Below are 25702 nucleotides of genomic sequence, written 5' to 3' on the forward strand. Positions count from 1 at the left end.
ACATTGTGATTGTCTGGGTTTGTTTCCACATTTTGTCTCTCATAGTTGAGGTATACCTATGATGACAATTATAGGCCTCTTATCTTTTTAAGTGGGAGAACCTGCACAATTGGTGGCTGACTAAATATTTTTTTGCCCCACTGTACATCCTATTGCAATGAGGGTGCTCAACACACCCCCCTGGCAGGCCAACCATGGGTCGCGTGATATCTATAATGTTGAGCATTGGGGGTTTCTTTTTTTTGTTTACAAAAGTTTTATTTGACAGTTGGAACATACAAATATAATGTAATAGATGAAGTTTCAAAATACAGTACAATGTGGTATATAAATGAAAGATGGATAGTACAATACATGAATGAAGTAGATTATAACATATGGTGTTACCGTTGAAGGATTAGCGGATAGGTGATGGGTATCAGAGGATAGGATGTTCTGAATGTGAGTACTGACCAACAATAACCAATATTAATGTGGATCTATCATGAGTAATTATGGTAAGATCCAGTAGTTCCATTTATTATTGAAGATATGTATGCTATCATGAAGAGTATGATGGATCCTTTCTGAGAGTTTGAGCGTCTCCATCCGATTCAGAACCTGCGTCCATGATAAAATATTTTTTCTCCAGTTGAGTGCTATCATCCATTGGATTGAGCAGATCAATGAATGTAGTAGTCTAACGCAGGGTACTGGGGTGTTTGGGGCATTGGCATATAGGATACATATTTGTGGCGTGAGGGGGATTTTGTGTTTGGAAGATAATTCCAGTCTGGCAGTAGCTGCTTGCCAGATGAGTTTGAGATGACTTCAGCTCCAGAAGATGTGTCTGAATGTACCTTGTTCTGTGCATCCCTGAAACAGTTAGGGGAAGCTTCAGGGTAAAAGGAGTGTATTTTGGTAAGAGTCATGTACCACCTTGAGAACAATTTGAGATGGGATTCTCTAAAAGCGATCACCCTATTGCTTTTACGGAGATTGTCTATCATATCACTCCATAGCTCAGGAGTGAAAATACAATTTAATTCATTCTCCCAGTGTAACATTGGGGCAGATTTTTCAGGTATAGAGATGGAGTTTATAAAGCTATAAAGTTGAGATGAGGCCTCTATCTCTTGAGGAGTGTGTGCAAATATGTTCAAAGAGTGTCTCTGAGGTATGGGTTTGTAATGAGTAGTGAAGAAAAAAGAATTGTTTTATTTAATTATAATGTGTAAGTTCCGATTGGGGTAGGTTATATTTTAATTGAAGTGTGTCAAATGAAGGGAATGTTGACTTATAGATAAAAGAGCCCAATGTGGTAAGGTTGTTATTAATCCATATTGCAAATTGGTTATAGTCACTATAAGATTGTAAGAATCTAGTGTCACCTAAATATGAGGCTAGTTGAGGAGTGCTAGAAGCAAGTTTAAAGGGGACTTTGATCTTTGCCCATAGTTGAAAAAATTGAGCAACAATTGTTTTAGCTTTGCTTAAAATACCATAATTACATTGATCGGACCATAAAATGCCTTGTAAGTATAGAGGAGAGATTGAAAATGATTCAAATAATTTGCAGGGGATATTAGAGATAGGGGCATGCCACTGGGAGATTTGTGAGAGCTTTGCAGCAAGGAAGTAGTGCCATAGGTTTGGAAGGCCTAAGCCTCCATAAATTTGTGGTCTGTGCAGTAAGGGAATTACTATATCTAGGTTTTTTGTTCGCCCAGATAAATGTATTTATTTCTCTTTGGAGGGATTGTATTCTAATTTTGGGAACGTTAATGGGGAGGGCTCTAAAGTAATTGTGGCAGCACGCAGGTAAAATCACCTGGTTGTATTCAGGATGGGAAATATGTGTATCCTAGATTCAGGCTTTATGCAGACTTTTACAATTAGAGGGGAAGAGTTAATGAGCCCAGCTGTAGTAAGTGGGCTCATTAAGACCTCTACAAAAAACCCCAGCATGCATAGGGAGATGCTCCATCCTGGAACCAGTTTTGTGTGTATAGACTGGGGAGTCTGAGATCTGTTCTGTGCGGTGAGTTAACGCCTGTGTGGCAAACCCCTACAATAGAGACAGGACCTGGGGCAGCACAAGGCTGCACCCAGTTGTTAGACAGGGAGTCTACGTGTGTAGTTAGAGGTCAAGCTGACCAGGATTTATTTTCTTGTTTTATTTTGTTTGGCTGTTATATGTATCACTGCATGTAGCCTAAATAAACCGGATCTTTTATTTTTTGCACCTACACCGCTGTCTGCTGTGCCTGACTTTGTGTTGTGAACCCATCCAGGGGGTCACACACACCCGCTACCGAGCAAACCCCCTCACATAATATAAAAGCTTAGGGATGATGGACATCTTAATGGCACAGATTCTGCCTAGGAAGGAGATATGATATGCAGACCATTTTTTGAGTAAGGAACTAATTTGGGAGAGTAATGGAGGGTAGTTCTCCTTGTAGAGGGATTTGAATGATGGAGTGATGTGGATACCGAGGTATCTGAAGGAACGTGTGCTCCATGAGTATGGGAAGTTTTGTTGTAGAAGGGATAATGTGTTTTGGGGGATATTAATAGGTAGGGCTGAACATTTGCTGATATTAATACCTAAACCCGAGATGTTTTGGAAATTCTCTAGTTCAGAGAGGAGGTTAGGTATGGAGATGAGAGGGTCAGATAGAAATAGTAAAGCATCATCGGCATATAAACTTATTTTGAAATCATGGGGGCCTTTGGTGTAACCTTTAATATTACTGTTATTTCTTAATGCTTGGGCTAGGGGTTCTATTGCTAAAGCAAATAAAAGAAGGGATAAAGGGCAGCCCTGTCTAGTTCCCCTACTTAGAGGGAAAAAATTGGAGCTGATGCCTGGTATTTTGATCCTGGTATATGGAGAATGATAGAGAGCGTTGAAGCCGTGTAAAAATTTATAGGGAATTCCAAATTTGGGAAGGAGATAATTTAGGTAGGACCAGTTGACGCTATCAAACACCTTGTGGATGTCTAGACTTAGGTGACAGACTGATTGTGAGTGGAGGTGGGCGTCTTGAATGATATTGGAGACAAGTATGATATTGTCAACTATTTGTCGGCTTGGAATAAAGCCAGTCTGGTCTATATGAATGAGGTTGTTGATGACCGCTGCAAGTCTGTCGGCCAAAAATGTTGAGGTCATTATTTAGAACAGAGAAAGGGTGAAAGTTATGTGGAAGGGTGTGGTCTTTGTGTGGCTTGGGGATTAGTGACATGTTGGCCAGGAGCATTTCTTCATGAAACTGGTTTCCCTGGAGAATGTGATTAAATAAATTGGTTAGTTTGGGGGCTAGGAGGGGAGAACATTTTTTGTATTAGGAGGAGGTGTAGCCATCAGGACCTGGAGCTGTGGTCATTTTGAGAGATTTGATTGTTTGTTTGTTATCTCGAGCTGTGCATGGTTCATTTAATGTTTTGATCATTAGTAAGGGATTGAATATGTAAATTATTTAACCAGTTAAAAGGTGGGTTTTGGTTTTGGGGTCTTGGATCAGAGAGTAGGTTTTTATAGAATGTCGTAAATATCTCTAGGAATTCTTGGGGGTGAGTGACCAAGTTGCCATTATGGTCACGAAGTTTGTATAGGTGTAATGGTTTTTGTTCTTGGTTGAGTTTTCCTGCGAACATTGTAGATGTAGAGTTACCATGTAACAGAAATTTAGCCTTAGAGAATCTAAGGGCCTTTTCAGTATTTGCAGATAAAATCATGTCAAGCTCTTGACGCTTTTCTTGAATCTGGCGGTTAATTTCTTGTGACAGTGAAAAATGTACTTTTTTATATAAGAGATCTAGTTCTTTAGTAAGGCACTTAATTGTTGTAATCCTCTTAAAAATGCTTTGTGTGCTGGCCAGAGTATTGTGGGGGAGATATCATCTGTAGAATTTTCAGAGAAATTGTTTTCAATATGAGTAGAAATTTTTTGGATGTTTGAGGGGTCAGTTAGTAGGGAGTCGTTTAGGCGCCAGTTGAAAGGGTTGGTGTCAAACCTATGTAAGAGGTGTCAAATGAGACTATATTGTGATCAGACCATGGGCATGAGTGAATATGTGCATTGGATGAATTGGCGAGCAGGATTGGTGTGCAGAATATGTAGTCAAGATGGGTATAGCAGTCGTGAGGATGAGAGTAGTGGGTATATTCTCTAGTGCCAATGTTATGGGCTCTCCATGCGTCTATCAATTGCATCCCGTTAAGAGTTCTGTTCATAGATTTGGAAAAGGTTTTAGATGAGGGCACTATACGACTTCTATCTAAAGCAGAGTGAGCAGCCAGATTGAAGTCCTCAGCTAGAATCATGTGTGGGGAGTTATATTTTTCCAGGATATCAAAAAAATTAACAAAAAATGAATGTTGGGATTCATTTGGGGCATAAATTGATGATATTGTAATAAGGCGGTTATTAATCTTTCCTTTGTTAATAATGAAGCAGCTGTCATCATCCTTATAAATATTTTGAATATCAAAAATAATGGAGTTGCGAACAAAGATGGCAACCCCTCGGGTTTTGTTGTGAAATGTGGTGAAGTATAGCTGACTATAGGATTTATCAAAGAATTTTGGGTGATTAGTAACTGAAAAGTGTGTTTCCTGCATGAGGATTATGTCTGCCCCTAGTCTTTTATAATGTTGAAAGGCTTTTTTGTGTTTGTGAGGGGAGTTGAAGCCCTGGACATTGTGTGAAAGTATTTTAAGACCCATTAGAAGAGATTAGGATAAAATATATTGGGGATATATTTCTGCTAGAGGCTACATGAGGTGATCTATTTGCCCAGCGAAGAGGAAATTGGTGGAACCTGAGTAGTTTGAGGATAACATGGGAGTAACATATGACACAGGTATAGTTAGATGTGTTGAGTCTTATTTGTATACAGTGTATTGTGTGATATGGAATAAGTTTGAGAAATATCACAGAAGACATAACATGGTGGATATAGTGTACCAATGAGAAACTTCCGATAGCTCCATTACATTTTTTAAACTGGGCCATAAGGGCCATATAACAACAGAAAAAATAACAGTAAAATTTTTGAAAAAATAGGGGTCAGATGGCAAAAAGCCAGTTGACCTTGAAATAAGGCTAGAAGGACTACAAAGTCCTGAACCTGCCCGCGAGGCACGACACAACATCCTCTAAAGGAGGGTGCAGCTGTCTACCGCTGAGGCAGGTAAGGGGTCAAACCAGCGACGGTGGATAAGTCAAGCACATAGAACATTTTTAATAGAAAAGAAAAAAAAAGGTTTGCCTGGAGCTAAGGTATTTCCCGGCGTAGCCTGACTGACTTCAACAGTGACAACATATAACATAACAGTGTGAGAACAATATTCAGTAAGAGGAGTAACAGATTATTATCTGTGCAAGTTATTGGCAACAACATCAGCAGCACCAGGGTGGATAGTTCCCCGCTCCCCCCCCCCCCGACTCTTCACCAACTCGCACCACCACCACCTCGAACAGCGGATCTTGCTCAGTGTGTGGGAAAGTAAAAAGTTTAAATAGTATGGTGGCGATTGAGGGGGGAATTTTTATGTGGGAGTTCAATTCCAAGTTCCGGTAATTGTAATGTCATCTGGGTAGCGTTCAGGAGTTATAAAGATTTTTGTTGAGAAAAAATAAATAAATAAATATTTTCAAATCAGGGACCTCAAAACTGAAACCAACAAACGAAGAACGTTGATTGACTCAGTTGAATATTTAAATGCATCCGTAGGTAAGGTGTGAAAAAGATGTCTCCAGGTTGGAAAGGGGGATCAATTCTGGGGTGATTGATGCCATCTTCTTTGGCCACGTTGATTACGGCGTGAAGCAACACATCCAATCACTGTCCAAATCCTGCCGCCTCAACCTCTGCAGCATCTCCAAAATACGCCCCTTTCTAACCAATGACACAACAAAGCTCTTAATTCATTTGCTGGTCATCTCCCGCCTCGACTACTGCAACTCCCTTCTCATTGGCTTACCTCTGCATAGTCTATCACCTCTTCAATACATCATGAATGCCGCTGTCAGACTCATCCACCTTACCAATCGCTCTGTGTCTGCTACTCCTCTCTGTCAATCCCTCCACTGGCTTCCGCTCAGCCAAAGAATTAAATTCAAAATACTAACAACTACATACAAAGCCATCCACAACTCTGCCCCCAGCTACATCACTAGCTTAGTCTCTAAATACCAACCTACTCGTTCTCTTCATTCCTCTCAAGACCTCCTGCTCTCTAGCTCCCTCATCACCTCCTCCCATACTCGCCTCCAGGACTTTTCCAAAGCCTCTCCAATTCTATGGAATGCCCTACCCCAATCTGTCCGCCTATCTCCTACTTTATTAGCTTTTAGACGATCCCTGAAAACACTTCTCTTCAGAGAAGCCTACCCCACCCACACCTAACTGTATTTTCATTTTCTCCATCAGCTCATCCCCCCACAGTTATTACCTTTTTGTTTCAACTTGACCCTCTCTTCTAGATTGTAAGCTCTAACGAGCAGGGCCCTCTGATCCCTCCTGTATTGATTTGTATTGTAAGTGTACTGTCTGCCCTCATATTGTAAAGCGATGCGCAAACTGTTGGCGCTATATAAATACTGAATAATAATAATAATGACCAAATAGGTGAAGATCGTGGGGTGGAAATGGGCCAGATAGGGGGCTCAGGATTCAAAAGGCCCAACTTAACTAGGAGTTCTTTCCCTTCAATGATGTTGTAAACAGTGTATGTTGAGCCGTTGTGCAATATTGAGAGTTTAAAGGGGAAACCCCAGCGATATCTGATTCTGGCTGTTTGTAGGATGGTGGTAACTTCTTTCATCCTGCGTCTCCTATTAAGTGTAGCTGGGGATATATCTGGGTATATCTGTATCCTGTGACCCTCAAAAACAATATTTGGGATGTTTCTGGAGGCACGCATGATATCCTCTTTTATAAGGAAGTCCTTCATACACATGATATCACGTGGAGGTTTATCAGGTGTTGGTTTAGGGCGGAGGGCCTTGTGGATTCTGTGAAAGGTAAATGCAGATATTTGTTTATCTGGTAGAAGATTGTGAAAGAGTTTGGAGAAGGCAGGGGCAAGGTCGGTGATTGACTCAGGGATACCACATACTCTAATATTATTGCGTCTGTTTCTGTTGTCCAAATCTTCCATTTGAGCCTGCATAAATGCAAAACTATCAGCCAGGGTCTCATAATCTTTCCTGAGATCATTATGAGCAAGAGAAAGTTCATCATGCTTTGTTTCATAAATGTCAGTGCGGCTGCCTATATTTGCTATTTCTTGTGCCAGTGCACTAGTAGTTTTATGCAGTTCTAGCTGTATTTTGTCAGCTAGTTTTTCATAAATAGCAGATAGACTTTCATCAAGGTCAGTGTTTGAGAGAGGAGTACTTTACTCACTGTTGGAAGCAGTTTGCTGTACAGGCATGGGTAGGCTAGAGACTGCAGAGGAGCTGGCGCCATCTTGGAGCTTTTTAACGTGGGATTTCTCCATAATTGTGAGATAGTTTGTCAGGTGTTTGGAGTGGCTATTCCTCCTATTTCTCCATTTTGGCATGTGCTGGTGTGTTCCACAGGGGTGCTGGGTTGTTTTCGGCCAGGTCTGATGTGAGAAGCCTTGGGAAATCCGGCTTGACAGACCGGGTCGGCCGGCGCTGTATTCAGGCACGTCCGACCCGCATCGCGCCGCGCATGCACCCCCAAGCATTGGTGATTTTCTTATGTAAATTATATTGATTGACAGACCGATAATGCAGTAGGTCACGTGCATGTAACGTCATCCTGGCTGAGGCATGGAACACACGCTGCCTGCTGCGCGGCTAACCCATATAACTAGGTTTTTGTCATGTGTACGGCATGCACACAGTGTTATATGCATCATCCCTGTCATTGGCTGGTGCTTACAAGTTATGAGACGCATGCCGCCCACACCCGGATGTTGCTAGCAGGCTGGCTTGATTGCGGGCGGTCTGTTCAATCAACTAATTATGTATCTATAATTTATTATAAATGGCGCAGTGACAGCTGTTCCAGTTGAAGTCCATTCAGACAAAACACGTTGGTTTTAACGCTTGCAAAAGCTCTGTCTACTGAGCATTTTTACATGTCCATGTGATAACTTTTTATTGTACACATCTGTCATGATGTCAGTACTTTTTTTTTTATAAATAAACCCTGCTATTTTTCTGATCTATACCATGTGGAGACTTTTTTCTCTTTATATCTTTGACAATTGCCATTTTCATCATTGCCTAGAGAGTGATATTTCTAATCCCTACACCTGCTGACCATCAGAAAAGTGAAGTATGTCACCTGAAACTTTTATTTGCACTCATGCATGTATGATTCACCACCGCTTGTGGATTGTGGCTTGTGGCTTGTCATGTGGATCCACAACTCAGGGTAAGCGTACCAAATCCCCATTACCTATAGAAGGTGGAGGCACAACCCCAGGCATTGCTTAATTTATTGAATGTTCTGATCACCAACATTAGAAAAAGCATTGATACCTCACTTGAGACCACATTGTGATTCCATCATGATGTACCCTGCATATGGATTTATCATGACATTGTTATTATATGTGATTTTTTTACTTTGTGGACTGATCATTTCATCACATTGTGCTACCTGCATGATTATTTTCATTTCTGTCAATATTTCACTTTATAGATTGTGTTTTGTTTTTATTTGGATATTTTTCACATGGATTGTATAATATTCACTTGTGTTTCAACACTTCACACTTATATGTGCACTTTAGCTACTATTCTTTGTATTGATTCAATAATGGTTTTATGGTTTTGGGCCATTTAGATTGCCTTTTTTTAATTTGCGCAGGTTTACACTCATATTCTGATACATTCAAAGTTTCAGGATTATTTATACTTCCCTGCATCCTTTCCCAGGTTGTTATAATTAACACTTTCAGCGCTATACATTTATCCATATATACGATTTACAATTAGTCTTATTGTTGTGCTTACCCTATCAGGTGGCGCAGTAATTTATCCATTTACTTTTTATGTGATATACCAACACAAAGTGGCATATAATTGTGAAGTGGAAGAAAAATTATAAATGTTCTTTCTTTTCTTTTTTAAATACTGTAAATATCTGAAAAGTGTGGCGTGCATTTGTATTCAGTCCCCCTAAGTCAATACTTTGCAGAACCACTTTTTGCTGCAATTACAGCTGCAAGTCTTTTTGGGTATGTCCCTACCAGTTTACACATCTCTTTTAGGCCAAAAAGTTAAATGTTGGTCTTTGGCTTTCTTCTTGCCACTCTTCCATAAAGGCTAGATTTGTGAAGTGCACGACTAATAGTTGTCCTGTGGACAGATTCTCCCACCTGAGCTGTGGATCTCTGTTCTGCTTTGTTCTTATAAACAATCCATATTATTTTATTTTTTTCCATAAATTTTTATTAAAGTTTTATCAAGTACATACATACATTGAGTACATAAGCAAGTACAATGTATGTATTCAAAGCAATTAAGCAAAGTTAACAGGTAAATTGTAGAACATATGTATAACAGTACACAAAATATAAATCAGAAAATGTCAATATAGGCCAACTAGCCATAAAGTACGGTCAGAGCACTCTCATATGAGAGAATATAACAATATAACAAGGTCAACAAGTCAATACACTCAACCATACAGTGGTGTTTGCCATAGAAGGCGTGAATGTTAATGCAAAAGATAAAGGCAGTGCAGAGCTGAGCCGAAATACAGAATCCCAGCCTCGGTCACCCCTACTGGGCTCTGACTGTGACCATAGGTGGGAGAAATTAAGGGTGATGGTCAGCACTGCATTGCAATTGAGGGAGCACCGTTTCTGAGTCTAGAATCTTGAAGGACAGCAGTTCTCTGAACAGTAAAGGGTGGGAGAAATGTGGTTTAGTCCCAATGTAGGGCATCATAGTTATGAGGTTAAGTGGCCCAATCAATACCGGGTGAACATCAGCTAAAGTTCGGTCGACCGATTCACTCGGTAAATAAGGGGATGGCCGAACTAGGAAATAGTAGGAAAGGGGGACCTGCGATACACGAATATGTTACGTTGCCGTTGGTGGATGTGCATCAAGGTAAGAGTTTTGTGGTGAGTTAAGGCGAGGTTGTCCAGATATCATGGAAGATCTGAAATGTTTCCAAACTGCCCAGGTTTGCCCGTAAATGTGCGGGGTATCTTTTGCCTGGTGAATAAGTTCTTCCATCTCCGCTATAGTGTCTACTCTTTTTAGCCAGTCAGATATTGTGGGGGGTGAGGAAGTTCTCCAGTGCACCGGGATGCATAGGTTGGCCGCGTTAATGAGGTGAATGGTCAGGGATTTGGCGTAGGCCCGGGTTGTAGTAGCATTGTGGTGTAATAGGAATTGAGCAGGAGTTATTTCGGGGGAATATGTCATAATTTGAGAAATCAGACGGTGTATTTCAGTCCAAAACATTTGCAAAAGTGGGCATTCCCACTAGAAGTGGAGTAAGGGGCCCAAGGCGTTGTTACATCTCCAGCAAGTCGGGGGGACGGTAGTGGAGAATTTGTGGATTTTGTCAGGGGTCCTATACCAGTTAGCAAATAGTTTGTATCTACTTTCCTGAATTGAGACGTTGACAGAACCTTTGTGAATATTATGATAAATTGTTTCCCATGCTGCCGTTGAGAGATCTAGGTGCAAATCAGATTCCCATCATTTGACAATTTTGTCTGCTTTAATATCATGGGATGAGAAAAGTAAACAGTGGATATGACATGTCTTTGAGGTTCAGTACTAACGCACATGGATTCAAAGGGTGTAAGGCCCCTGTGCCACTGTGTTCCAAGTTTTGGAAGAAATGCCGCAATTGAAGGTATTTGAAAAAGGGGACGTGGTAGTCTGGGAAAGTTGAGGCTATAATTTGATGTGACAGAAGTTTGCCATTATGGAAGAAGATATAGGCTCTTGGTTTAGGACCCGTTAGCATTGTGTGTGGTGAATGCAAAGGAAGGCCCAGCGGAAATTCTGGGTTGTAATTCAGTGGAGTCATTGGGCCGTGGGTGGATATCATAGTCATGTGTGGGCATGCTTCCCGGAAACGTTGGAGTGAGGCATGTATGAAAGGGTGTGCTTGAAGATCGCGTGGAATGTGGGACTTATGTATCCAAGGCCAATTTTCCAATGGAATGTGAGAGAAAGCTTGTTCAAGTTTAATCCAATCTTTGTGAAGTGTGTGGGAGTGCCAGTCCAGAATTCTGTTTAGATGACATGCCAGATGATATTTTTGGGTGTTCGGCACTCCAACACTTCCGAGGCGTTTAGGAAGTGTGAGTCTTTGCCAGCTGATTCTAGGAGCTTTGGACTTCCATATAAAAAGTCTACATAAGCAATTGTGTGAGCAAAAAAAGGATGGAGGTAAGCTAATAGGAATAGCTTGAAGCAAATAAAGTAGCCTTGGTAAAACATTCATTTTCAAAATGGCCATTCTGCCAAACCACGAGAAGGGACCCATTTGCCATTTATGCAGGTCGGTTTGGATATATTGAAGGATTGGTTGGAAATTTTTTGCATAGAGGGAAGTCAACTTATTAGGAATTTGTATCCCTAGGTATGTGATGGTTTCTTTTTCCCAGCTAAAGGGGAAGTTGTGAGTACATTGTGTTACTATTGACGGTGGTAGGGAAATGTTAAGGGCTTTCGATTTACTGAAATTAATTTTAAAATTGGACAGGTCCTGGAAGAGCTTAAAATCTTTTAGTAAGTTTGGGATAGAGGTAATGGGATCTGAAAGGAAGAGTAAAATGTAATCCGTATATGCTGCTATCTTATATGTTTTATGGTTGATTGACAAGCCCTTTATGTCTGGGTTGTCTCTGAGTTTGCGGAGAAAGGGTTCCATAGTGAGTACAAAAATCAGGGGTGAAAGGGGGCAACCTTGGCGGGTACCATTGGAGATGGAGAAGGCGTTCGACAGGCTACTGTTAATTCTGATTTTAGCCGTGGGGGACGAATAGAGGACCATTATCATCTGCAGTAAATGTTGAGGGATTCCTATTGTCCGAAGGGTTGCCTCCATGTAGTCCCAGGCAACCCTGTCGAACGCCTTCTCAGTGTCAAGGGATAGCAAAAAGCCAGGAGTGGCCGTTGTAGTGAGCCAATGATGAATATTTAGTGCTTTGGTAGTATTGTCCCTGGCTTCCCTGCCAGGGACAAAACCAACTTGGTCCAAATCAATTAATTGAAGGAGGAAGGGTAGAATACAGTTTGCTAATATTTTGGCATTGAGCTTCAGGTCAACGTTGAGCAACGAGATGGGGCGGTAGTTAGTGACTAGCATTGGGTCTTTATGAGGTTTAGGTATAAGCGTAACGTGGGCTTCTAAAATATCCCTATGTATTTCTGTGGAATTCGGAAGTTGGTTAAAGGCATTGACCAAATGAGGGACTAAGAGATCTGGGAAAGTTTTATAGTAGCTCACCGTGAAGCCGTCAGGGCCCGGGCTTTTTCCAGGCTTCATTTGTTTCAGGGCAATGAGGGTCTCTTCAGCAGTAATTGGGGAGTTTAAAGTAGCAGACTCTTTGTTTGTGAGGGGGGGTGGGAGAATATTTTTGCAAGAAAGTATGGATAGCGGTTGCACGGTCAGACTGGGAGGTAGATTGTTGTGGGGGGGAAGGTTATATAATTCTGAGAAATAGTGGACAAATTTGTCCATTATATCTTCAGTCTTGGAGACTTTTTCACCAGTAGTACTTCTGAGCTCATGTATGGTATGCATCGCTTTCCTAGCCTGGAGGGCTTTAGCTAGCAGCTTTCCTGACTTATTACTATGTTCATAGAAGACTTTCTGGGATAGGGTGAAGTTCCGTTTCAGTTTTTTATGAAGCTCTGCCAGAAGTTCTTCTCATGCTGTTGTCAGTTCTGTGAGTACATTAGCTGATAAAGAGGCTTTGTGCTTCTTTTCCAAGCTATGTATGCGTTTAGTCAAGGCATCAATATGAGCTCTTCTAAGTTTGTTTCGTGAGGCCGATAAAGATATAAAATCTCCCCTAATAACGCATTTATGGGCCGTCCAAAGCACAATCGGTGAGGAACTGTCTTGGGAATTCTCAGAGAAATAATTAGAGAGACTTTCGGAGATTTTTTGCACATTATCGGAATCAGTGAGTAGGGAATTGTCGAGACGCCAAATGCGTGTGCGGGCCATAGTATCAGGAATAGATAGGGTCATGGAGATTGGGTTGTGATCCGATAGGATTTTGGGGTCAATGGTGGCTTTGGTTAAGAAAGATAATTCATTTTGGGATAGAAAAAAAGTAATCAAGTCGCGAATATTTATTATGGGGGGGAAAGAAAAGGGTAAAGTCTTTGACGTTGGGGTGTAATGTGCGCCAAGAGTCATGCAGCAACAGGTCGTGAAATTGTGATTTGATCGCGCGGAGAGTCTTATACGCCATAGTGGTGGCACCTGAAGAGGTGTCAAGGGAGGGATTGAGGGCCACATTCAGGTCCCCTCCGACAATAAGGGCACCGGATTGAAACAAAGTTAGGTGTTGGAAGGTGTTGCGCAGGAGGTGACTTGATGCGTGTTAGGAGCATAGATATTCGCAAGAGTTATGGGAATGTTATAAAGTGTACCTTTCAGAAATAGAAATCTACCCTGGGTGTCTGTCATAGTGTCATCAACTTGGATTGGGCAGTGTCGTGAGAATAGAATAGACACTCCCTTGGATTTAGCATCTTTATTGGATGCGTGATAGACTGTGGGAAAGTGTTTATTATATAGTTTTGGGACGCTGTCTGTCCATGAAGTGGGTCTCCTGGACAAAAACAATATGAGCTTTGGAGTGTTGTAGTGCAGATAATAGTTTTGTTCGCTTTTCGGGCGTGTTAAGTCCTTGGATGTTAATTGAGTATAGTTTAAGCTGTTGGTAGAGAGGGATTGCCTGTTGCGATGCCAGGGTTGAACTCATAATTGCCAGTCAGGGAGGGGGGAGTAGTGGGGGTATAGGGATGAGAACGCGAGACGCTGTGTCCGTGTAAACAGGTGAACTATGGAACGCTGACTACCGTCGGGAAACCGATGAGACAGTGGGGGGGGGGGGGGGGGTAACACCCTGTCTCGGTATAAGGAGTATCAGTAGGTGTACAGTTTGGGGATAGCAAACCCAGCCTATATCGGGTGGACTCGCTGTTAGCCCCCACTGTGTGGGGGTCGGCTCTAGCCTAACCGGGAAGAGGAGAAGATAGAGAGAAGAAAAAGTACAGAGGTGTATCGCTGTTATGCTGACTCACGACTCGACAGGCTAAAGATGGAGGAGATAGTGAATTTTAGTGAATGGGGAATTAGGGGAACCTGCCTCATGTCAGTTTATTCAATAGGTGTTTGTAAATATCTCGGGGAGATGTAGATTGGAGCAGTCTAGCATTGTGGAATCATGTTTAGATGTAAATACTAGATCATAAAAAGAAAGGCACAACTACGAACAGGACCAGCCACACCAAACCTAAATAAGCCTACACGGCTAATGCAGGATAGGTACAGTAACTTAAACAGTTAAAAAAAAAAAAAAAGGTTGATTAATAACTAGTAAAAATGATAACAATCAGATGCAATGCAATAAGCAAACATAGTTACCATTCTGTAGAAAAGGCTGGAGCTGGCACCCCCTTTCAAGGAATCTATAACAACACTGCGCTAAATAAAGAACAAAAAATCCGAATGGAAGGGGGGACCGCTCAGGCGAAGCTGTGCAGAAACATAGTGTTATTGCAAAATTATCACGTATATTCTTGGATGATAAAAGGAGCAGTCTTCCTGAACGAATCTGTTGGGTGTAGGGGGTATATCTGGGTATGATGAGTACATTACACCTCACAGATGTCACTGTTTGGAACGACAATCGTTTCAGCTTACCAGTTCTATATAGAGGCGAGGGGACAGTACCTCTGGAGATTGAACATAAAATTAGTCGTCTTAGTTTAATATAACCACAAGAATATGAGGGGTGAAATGGTCACGTAGAAGATGGCAGTGTTAGGATGATCGGGTAGGAAAACCGTGCGAGTGCCAGTGTGTGACCGTCGTATGATAGTGTGATCAAGTGGGGATTTCGCTGTTGTCATCCAACAAGGGCCGGTCGTCCTGCTGCAAGGATTCGTAGGGGTTATAGTAGGATTCGTAACAAGTCCATAGTCATGCAGAATGCGAATGTGAATGGATAGCGGAGGTAATGATACTGTACTGATGCGGTGAAAAACAGGGTATAGCCGCAAAGTGTGCAGTTGACTGTGTGGTAGCAATGCAAGTATACCAAAAGACGATTCAGATGAAAATGAACGTGTAGACCGAAGAGACAGTCATCAGATTAGGCTTCAAATGTTCAACATGACAACAGGGAAATAAACTGAAGAGTGTAAACGTAACACATTGGTAAAGTAGCAGGTACCTGAGAACGAATTTAGCAATCTCTTCTAGCTCTCCGAGAGCTTGGCGCGTGTAATGGGCTGTGAGAGCGGCGCGGGCCCCTGGGCGTGCCTCTAGTGTCTGAGGGTGATGGAGATCTACGTTGCCGATAGCTGTTAGATTGAGCATCCATAGGTTCAGCCAATGGTGAATCTTTTTTAACTGCAGATCTTCGGAAATCAGCAAACCAGTTGGGCACATCAACTAATGGAATGTTGAGGTTGCGACAGAAGTGAGGTAAGTCCTCAGGCACTCTCACAGTGCGCGGTGCGACCCAGAGCGGAGGCCGAAAGACAAAATGGGAATTTCCATTTGTAGACGATATTGTTGGCGCGAAGCACTTCTAATAAAGGTCGCAGATCTCTTCAGTGTTGCAGTGTGATGCTGGAGAGATCTTGGTAAATTTGAATTGTAGAACCGGCATGGGTAATGTGTGGCGCCCCCTAGCCTGTTTAAGGATGTCTTCTTTCGACTTGAAATCCGGGAGACAACATACTATATCCCTTGGAGGATCTGTGTCTCTACCTTTAGGCTTTAATGCTCGGTGAATTCTGTCCATGGCAATGGGGGTTTGTGGGGGTTATTAAAAATGCTGGTTACAGAGGGTAAAAGCCGGTCACCTTCGATTGCCTCTGGAAGGCCTCGCACACGTAAATTGTGGCGTCTTCCCCTGTTGTCGAGGTCCTCCATGTGGATATGAACCGCACGTAATTGTATGGTGTGTATATCCACATGATGCGTTGTCTTCCGAAGCTGGGAGTCCTGTTTAGAGAAGGCGTCCTCCATTACACCCACCCTATCAGTCAGGGAGCGGATGTCTAAGCGGAGCTCAGAAATGGCAGCTGAGAGGGTGTCCTTGATGTCCGCCAGCGATGGTTCGCAGATCATGTATGCTTAGCTGCGGCTGCAAAGATGACATAGCAGGCTGAGAACTGTCACGCTCAACCCCTAGTGTGGAGGGGGAAGATACTGGCGCGCTTTTCGGGGGAGAGGTCCGGTCATGTGTGAGGCCGTGGTGAGCCGTCGCCATGTTCCCTCTATTCGCTCGGAATAGGTCCGGGATAGTGCTGTGGGAATTGCGTGAGTTCCCCCGGGGAGAGCGGGAACATGATGCCGAGGAATTCCGCGATGCATTCCCCATTAGAAGACCAGTGAAAGACAGCTAGTACCTCCGATAATCAGATAGCATGGCGTGAGGCAGCGGGAGCTCGGGAACTAAGCGTCTATCTTCTAGTCAGGCCAGGCCACGCCCCCCATATTATTTATAACGAAATATTCAAAATTCAATGTGATCTACTTCCAAACCTCTTTCCTTCATTAAGTGGGCACTCTTACCCCAGATGTGCTTTTACCTTTTGAGATTACTGCAAACTTCTCCAGTCCTCTGCCGGTGATCCTGCTCTTCTCAGTACCACCATAGGAAGCTGTTTCCTCTTGTGGCACACCTATGGGCTAAATCACAAGCTGCGTTGTCTGCTTCTATTTACACAGACAGTGTGGGGTCGGTCCCACCCCCACTGCCTCCTCACGGACTTAATTGACAGCGGCAGAAGTTGATGGCTCCCACTGCTATCATCCTGTCCTTTGAGAAGGGAGAGAGCAGAGCGAGCCACTGCTCTCAGGCAAAGTGCTGGATCGAGACCAGGCTCAGATAAGTAAAAGTGGGGTCTGGGAAAGGGGGAGGAGAAAGGGGGAGGAGGGGTAGCTATGCAGATAGTTTTTTTTTTTTACTTTAATGCAAAAAATGTATTAAGGTGGAAAACCTACCTTTACAACCACTTTAAATAGGGACATATTTATAACAGCAACAACAGCAGGGAGTTTTTCCAGATTCATTTACCAAGATATAGAAAAAAAATGCATTTTATTTCTCAGTTGTCATTTAAAATATCAAATATTGGTGTTTGGCTGGACTAACCTTTAGGCTACCTATAAATATGGTCTTCTCTTTTGTTTTCCTAGGGATATGTCAGAAGCACAGCCAGTTGGAATATACTCCTCATGCAATTGTACAGCCTATAGCGATCACGCTTACCTCTGATCTTTTAAACTGTCCTCAATGTACCAAAGCTACTCCAGAAAGCAACCGATCCAGTGTAGAAGGGACACAAGGGCAAAACAGTGAAACAGGAAGTTGTGGAAGCACATCAGAACTTGACAAAGAGGGAGAGGAAGATAGCGAAGAAGGCTATTGTGAACGGCTTTGTGTAGAAATTCGTGTAAAACTCAGGGGCATAGTGGATAGCAAATACTTCAACCGGGGAATCATGATAGCTATTCTTGTTAATACAATCAGCATGGGCATTGAGCACCACGAACAGGTAAGTCAATCATTTACTTATTTGTCTTCTTTTGCCAACTTAAAGTGGTATTAAACCCAAAATAAAGAAATGTATTATATTTCAGCTTACCAATTCTTAGATGTGGTTTGTTATTTTTCAACTACCATTAACAGACCAAACTGTCCAGCAAAAGTGGCAGTTAGGGGGCTGACACAAACCATTTACCACCATCAGGGGTGTTTATTATGGTCTCCATTGCTTCTCTATCCAGAAAGGAACCACCTGAGACATGAATTTTGTTTCTGGTTAAATCACAAGGTGAAAATAAATGAATGCAGCCAGCATGTTTAAGCTGCAATAGGTTAAATTTGAGTTTTTTTTGGTTTAATATCGCTTTAAAAATTTTTGCTATTATGTCCTTGCTAAATTAAATGTTCTTGCTTTGTGCTGGTTTCTTACTAGTGTTGATTTTTGTTTATTTATTGGCAATAAGTAATGCAAATGACAATGATGTACAATAAGCTATATTACATAGTTACATAGTAGGTAAGGTTGAATAAAGACAATAGTCCATCCAGTGCAACCTGTGTAGGTGTACGTGTGTCAGTGTCGGTAATTATTTCCTATATCCCTGTATGTTGTGTTCTTTAAGATGCACGTCCAATAGTCTTTTAAAAATATCAATACTGTTCGCTGAAACCACCAATTGTGGAAGAGAGTTCCACATCCTTATCGCCTTGACAGTGTAAAACCTCCTGCACAGTTTAAGGTTAAATTGATTCTTCTCTAATCTCATTGTGTGGCCCTGTGTCCTTTTACACCATTGACATGTGTATAAATTGCTATATTGCAATTCGCTTCTCCAGTGAGAATAAGTTTAGTGCCCGTAGACGTTCCACGTAATTGAAATCCTCCAGTCCCTTTATTAATTTTGTTGCCCTTTTCTAGACTCCAGCACATCCCAGCACATCCCTTCTTAGGACTGGTGACCAGATCTGTAGGGAATACTCCAGATGTGGCCTAACCAGAGTTTTATAAAGTGGCAGGATTATAGTTTTATCTCAGGAGTATATCCCCTTTTTATGCATTGTAATATTCTGCCAGCTTTGGTAGCTGCAGCTTGACATTGCATGATATTGCTCAGTCTGTTATCTACCAGGACCCACAGATCTTTCTCCATCCTTTTCCTATATGTTTTCCCCCTAGTGAGTAGTTTGCATTTTTATGTTTTTAGCCCCAAGTGCATGACCTTACATTTCTCTACATTAAACCTCATTTGCCATGTAGTTGCCCACCCCATTATTTTGTTCAGGTCTTTCTGTAAAATGTCTATATCCTGATGTGAAGTTATTGCCCTACAGAGATTGAGCTGTTTATCCCATCCAATATATCATTTATGAATAAATAAAACACAATTGATCCTAAAACAGAGCCACTTGCTACTCCCGACCAGTCTGAGTACACGTTATTTATCACCACCCTTTGGTCACACTCCTGTAACCAGGAGTCATGCCATCGCAGTGCATTGCTGGCTCATGATTGGCCAAGCATGCACTGTGACCCCGCATGCTTGGCCAATCACAGCGCCGGCAGTGAGGAGAGCCATGATTGGCCACAGGCAGGGTGCCTGTGGCCAATCATAGCTCAGGCTGTGTAGTACACACCCCACACCATATAAGGCCGCCAGCGCGGCGGCCTTGTGTAGTGTGTTGGCGTCTGTAGGAGTTAGTGGGTGTTCCCTGTGTACCTTCAACACAGTATACACTGTTCGTTATTGGCCGGTTTTGCATTCTTGCTCTTCTGTAATTGAGCTTTTAGCAATCTGCAGGAGTTTGTGGGTGTTGTCTGCGTGGCCTGACCGCAGTATACACCATTATAGCCACCTATATAGCTAGCTATATTGCTCTTCTGTAATAGAGCTTGCAGTCAGTTGTAGGCGATTGTGCGTGTTGTCTGCGTGCCCTGACCGCACTATACACCATTATATCCACCTATATAGCTCTTCTCTAATTGAGCCATCTGCCATATGGAGGAGTTAGTTGGTGTCGTGTGCCTCCAGCACAGCACAGTATACACCAGTATCTACCCTTTAATTCCTGTTCTATAATAAAGGCATCTGCAGGAGTTAGTGGGTGTTGTGTGCCTCCAGCACAATATATACTACCCAATTGCTGGTTTGCCCATCTCCCTTCAGGCCATTACTATGTCTGGAAGGCCAATTAGGAGAGGCAGACAGGCACGAGCCGATAAAAAAGAGGGCAAGCAGGCTCTGTGTCTAGAGACAACAGTGCTGGTCGTGGACGCGGTGCATCGTCATCATCAGCACGTGGCCATGGGACACGCTTGTCCTTCTTTTCGGCAGCTGGACGTGTTGAGCCGCATCATGCTGAAGACTTGGTAGAGTGGATGACCAAGCCCTCTTCATCCTCCTCATCCTCTCTCACCCAGGCTCAGGGTACTAGCAAAGCAGCTGTCAATGCATTGTCTTCCTTCGTCTCAATGTCATCATCAGTGACTCCTTCCCTAGACCCACCACTTCCTCCTGAGGAGTCCCCTGAACTCTTTGAGCACAGTGTTGGGTACATGCTCCAGGAGGATGCCCACTGTTTTGTAGGCTCTGATGATGATACTCAGCTAGAGGAAGGCAGTAGCGTGAGCGCAGAGAGAGGGGATGCTCAAGAAGGACAGCAATCTGGCAGTCATGTTTCACAAGCTGCAGCATACTGCCAGGTTTGCTTCAGTGATGAAGAGGGAGGGGATGATGAGGGCACGGACTCCACTTGGGTGCCTGGTAGGAGAGAGGAGGAGGGGGAGGAGGAGGAGGAGGATTGTGTCAGCATGGAGGTGGAGGCTGGCACTCAGCATCAGCAGCAACAGCAGCAGCCTTGTAGGGATGATTTACAGTCCCAAGAAACCCGCGGACTTGTACGTGGCTGGGAGGAGGTAGCTGCAGATCATGTTGTCCTTAGTGACCCAGAGGACAACGGACCGAATGCTTCAGCTAACCTACGCTGCATGGCCTCCCTGATCCTGCAAAGCCTGCGGAAGGATCCTCGTATTCTTCGGATCAAGGAGAGGGACAATTACTGGCTGGCCACTCTCCTTGATCCATGGTACAAGGGTAAGGTTGCCGACCTTATCTTGCCATCGCAGAGGGAGCAGAGGATAAGACATCTCCAGGAGGCCTTGCAGAAAGGTCTGTGCAACGCGTTCCCAGAGACTGGAAGGTTACAAACTCCTGGTCCTGGACAACGTGTTGCTGAGGCATCGGTCAGAAGGAGCGGTGAAGACGGTGGCCGTCTGACCGATGCGTTCAGACAATTTTTTAGTCCGCAGCCCCAAGGTATGATCGGTTCCAGCAACCATCGCCAGCGTCTGATTTACATGGTGCAGGAATACCTAGGGGCAAGGTCAGACTTGGACACACCTTTTCCACCGAAAATCATCTGGCTTACTGGGTCTTGAGGATGGATCACTGGCCAGAGCTTGCACAGTATGCAATTGAGCTACTGGCCTGTCCTGCATCCAGCATTCTTTCCGAACGCACCTTCAGTGCTGCTGGTGGCTTTGTTACCGATCACAGAGTGCGCCTGTCCACTGACTCGGTTGATCGACTGACCTTCATAAAGATGAATCAGTCTTGGATCACCCACAGCTACCAAGCACCTGAAGCTGATGTAACCGAATACTTTTTTTTGAAATATCACATCCCTTCAAGACTGCCTATGCTGATGCTGAGTGACTGTCCTTTTATGTTGATTGTCTATCCTCTTCCTCCTCCGCTGATATGTTGGAAGAATATTTTTGGTTCTGGGTGATGTCACCAGCCCAATTTTTCAGCCCCTGTTTAACAGGGGCTTTTAATTAAAATTTTTGATGCAATGCTTTGCAGCAGGGCTCATTCCTGCACTACAACTAGAGTATATGGGAGAGGTTGCAGTGTCGTGGCACCAGCACCAGTGCCTAAGGCCCAATTTTTCAGCCCCTGTTTAACAGGGGTGTTTAATTACAATGTTTGATGCAATGCTTTGCAGCCGGGCTCATTCCTGCACTACAACTAGAGTATATGGGAGAGGTTGTAGAGTCGTGGCACCAGCACCAGTGCCTAAGGCCCAATTTTTCAGCCCCTGTTTAACAGGGGCGTTTAATTACAATTTTTGATGCAATGCTTTGCAGCCGGGCTCATTCCTGCACTACAACTAGAGTATATGGGAGAGGTTGCAGTATCGTGGCACCAGTGCCTAAGGCCCAATTTTTCAGCCCCTGTTTAACAGGGGCATTTAATTAAAATTTTTGATGCAATGCTTTGCAGCCAGGCTCATTCCTGCACCACTACAACTAGAGTATATGGGAGAGGTTGCAGTGTCGTGGCACCAGCACCAGTGCCTAAGGCCCAATTTTTCAGCCCCTGTTTAACAGGGGCATGTAATAAAAAATTTTGATATAATATTTCACAGCAGGGCCCGTTCCTGTGCCCACCGAGAGTAACTGTGAGGACTTATAGTGTTGTGGCACCAGCACCACAACCACCAAAGGCTCAATTTTTCTACCACTGTTTAACAATGGCACGTAATTACAATTCTTGATATAATCGTTCACAGCACGGCGCTCCAGCGCCCACCAAGAGTCACTTTGAGGGCTTACAATGTTGTGGCAACACCAACACCTTGTTCCGCCATTTCTGCAGGGCATATAGGGCAGGCCCCTACTTTCAAACATCCAACTTACAAACGTCTCCTACTTGCAAACGGAAGGAGATAACAGCAAGTGAGATGAAAAAAGACGGACGGCAAAACAAATTATACAGGGGTGATAACCCTTCCCTATGTTTTCCAAAAAGCTTAAAAATAGATTTTTGACTGGAGCTACACTTTAAAAATGTACCAGTTCAAAATTACAAACAGATTCTACTTAATACAAAAAATCTACACAGTCCCTGTCTTGTTTGCACCGCCTGTATACTGCTGTTCTGAGTATATAGGGCCTGGGGGTCCCATGTCTTTCCTTTTTTTAATATGGGTACGGGGTTCCCCTTAATATCCGTACAAGACCCAAAGGGGCTGGTAATGGGCAGGGGGGGCTACCCATGCCATTTTTCTCAATGATTTTCATCCATATTGCCGGAACCAGATATTACATTAAAAACGCAAGCAGTTTGAAATTACTTTTTTTCAGTTAAATGTCATTTTGTGCAGGGACTGTTCTAAACATGGGAAACACGTGGCACTTCACAGGCATACTATAGACACCCCCCAGGCACGATATTTAAAGGATTATTTCACTTTTTTTCACTTTAATCGTCATTAAAATCAGTGCTTCTGCCAAAACGGCCATTTTCAAAGACATTTTAGGCATTGACCCATGTCCCCTGGGGCAGGAGCCAGGCCCCCAAACCATTTTTAGGACAGTATCTTGCATATTAGCTATTAAAATTAGCACTTTTTATTTCGAACGTTCGAGTCCCATAGACTTCAATGGGGTTCTAATGTTCGTACGAATTTGCGGTCCGTTCGAAAGTTCTGATGCGATCCGAACTGGGGGGTGTTTGGCTCATCCCTATCAACAGGTCTCCCCCTATCTAGATAGCAGCTCACTTCCTCGTAGAATGTTAACTCAGGACCAACTGACCCATGTTCAACTGCTGTTCACATGGAACCCTTCTCCACTTTGGCCTTCAAAGTTCTTGTTTGAATATTTGTTACTACCATCATGATCTGCATATTAATAATCAGTTTATGAACAAGCAGATTGTAAAAGTTTAGTTTAGTTAAAATGATGAGATGCAAATTAATAATGTTTTTTATGCCCTTTTGTTTTTCACTGCTTTCCAAAATCCACAGTATTTGGTCTTGATTCCATTTAAAAAGCAGTGTAGTTATTGTACTAGAAATGGACATGGCAAACTACATAGACAGATATTTTACCGGGAAGGACAGGGGCCTTATGGCATGTATGTGTGTGTGTTTGTAAGTGTTAAAATTATGAGATGCAAATTAATGATTGTTTTTATGTGCTATTGTTTCTTACTGCTTTCCGAATTCCAAAGTACACACTCTTTCTGTCCTAAATGTAGCCAGGTGCTTGGCTAGAAACAGAGAGTGATTTGGCACTGTGCTGCAGTGCTCTCTGTGTTCCCAATGGACTTGAGCTGAATGGGTTAATACTACCTTAATCCACCAGGGGGAACTGACGAGCAGAAGGAGCTCAAGAGACTTGATGGTTGGCAGCACTGAATCATGGGAGATGAAGTTCAGGAAAGAAACTTAACTAGGACAGTCTATGGACAATTGGACTACAATTCCCACTGAGAGCCGAGTATAAAGAGAGATGTATTTTCACAGGCTGAAAAGCAAGAAATTTCCTATTTGCTGTGAGGATACCAAGGAGTGCACATCGCTGCTCCTGTGTGCATATCAATGTGCTACAAGCCTGTGGCTATGTGCTGAGGACCAGAGTCACTCCAGGCAGACCCAGAAGTGAGCTGACATCTGAACAATAAGATCCCTATTGCTGGGACTGGTGAGATGACACTGTTGCCATTAACTTGTTAATGCTAGCAGAGACCGAGCACATAGGGCCTTTAATTTGACATTCCACACCTGCCCTCTCTTCTGGGGCATTGGTGATCCCATCTCTGTGATTTGGAACTTCAATATCCAAGCAGGAATCTCCCTGAAATGGCAATTCTGCTCTTATATCTTCAGAGATGTCTGGACTGATAGGGTGCATGCATGCATGTTATACTTATGAATCATTCCATGACAATCTGGTCTCTGTGACATACATGGACATTTAATGCTGTGTACACACGACCGGACTTTTCAACAGACTAGGTCCGACAGTCTTCCCAACGGACTTTTGGCAGAGTTCCGGCAGACTTTCTGAATGAACGGACTTGGACACACACAATCACACCATCACACCAAAGTCCGAAGGATTCAAACGTGATGACGTGCGACCGAACTAGTATAGGGAAGTTCATAGCCAGTAGCTAATAGCTGCCATAGCATCATTTTTTTTCTGTCGGGTTAGCGTAGACACGAACGTATTTCTCGGTCTGGCGGGAAAATTTAAAACATGTTCTATTTCTAAAGTCTGCCAGATTTTTGGCAAGCAAAGGTCCGATGAAGTCCACGCACGATCGAATTGTCCGACGGACTCATTCCGTCGGACCTTTGCTGTCAAAGAGTCCAGCCGTGTATACGCGGCATAAGACATTGAGGATTAATTTCCAAATTGGTGATGGAATATACTCACTTTGTGCAACCTGGAACATGATTGGTGTGTGAGGGAGGTGATATCCATGTTCACACATTTTTTGGCTGATTTTGGCTGTGGCTATATACCTACTCTAGATACCTACAAACCTGACATAACTGTACACAATAAGTGAACATTGATCGTCCTCTGGACCACATCTTACTTTGATTCATGAACTGAGGATTTGCTCAATAATTCACCATATACCATATATTGCATTAAGGGTGCATGGACACCATCCCCTCTATCCTCACCACCCCCCTATATGGTTAATGGATAGATTCATGCATTTCATGAATCTATGCATGGCTGCCACTGCCACCCCCGACCCCCTGGCACCCGACCTCTTTTCAGACGCCGGCACACCTGAATTACAGCAGCGGAGTTGTTTTTTTGAAGCACCTGATTAGAGCCACAGGCTCTAATAGGCTTCAAAATAGGGTAGACTCGGAGTGCAGAGCATTGCGTTCAGAGTCCACCCAGATGTGTTAGAAAAGCAAATGAATATTTGCTTTTCTAAAACTGAATCTCCTCTCTGCCAATCAGCAAGCATGGGTCTGCTACTCGTTTCCCGATTGGCTAAAAGGTTAGGTGATCTTATTGGACGCCTAGGAGGATGGGAGGAGACGCACGGCAGAAGCCACCATTATCTTCAGAAGGGAAGAGGATGTGGAAAATGCAGGCTGCCTACTGGAGCCTGTCCCCCAGCCTGATCATCC

The 25702-nt window shown here is 43.2% G+C and overlaps 1 protein-coding gene across 1 annotated transcript in view; it reads left to right on the forward strand.

The window, feature by feature from the left end:
- LOC143998093 (voltage-dependent T-type calcium channel subunit alpha-1I-like) overlaps positions 1 to 25702 on the forward strand; it is a 1330488-nt gene that overhangs the window by 706273 nt on the left and 598513 nt on the right. Inside the window, exon 8 of the mRNA XM_077493843.1 lies at positions 17404 to 17762. Coding sequence (XP_077349969.1) covers positions 17404 to 17762 — 359 coding nt within the window. The remainder of the gene's footprint in view (positions 1 to 17403; positions 17763 to 25702) is intronic.

The sequence above is a fragment of the Lithobates pipiens genome, unplaced genomic scaffold (assembly GCF_037356315.1).
Source record: "Lithobates pipiens isolate NorthernLeopardFrog02 unplaced genomic scaffold, aLitPip1_a1.2 Scaffold_19, whole genome shotgun sequence".
In the NCBI taxonomy this organism is placed as follows: domain Eukaryota; kingdom Metazoa; phylum Chordata; class Amphibia; order Anura; family Ranidae; genus Lithobates; species Lithobates pipiens.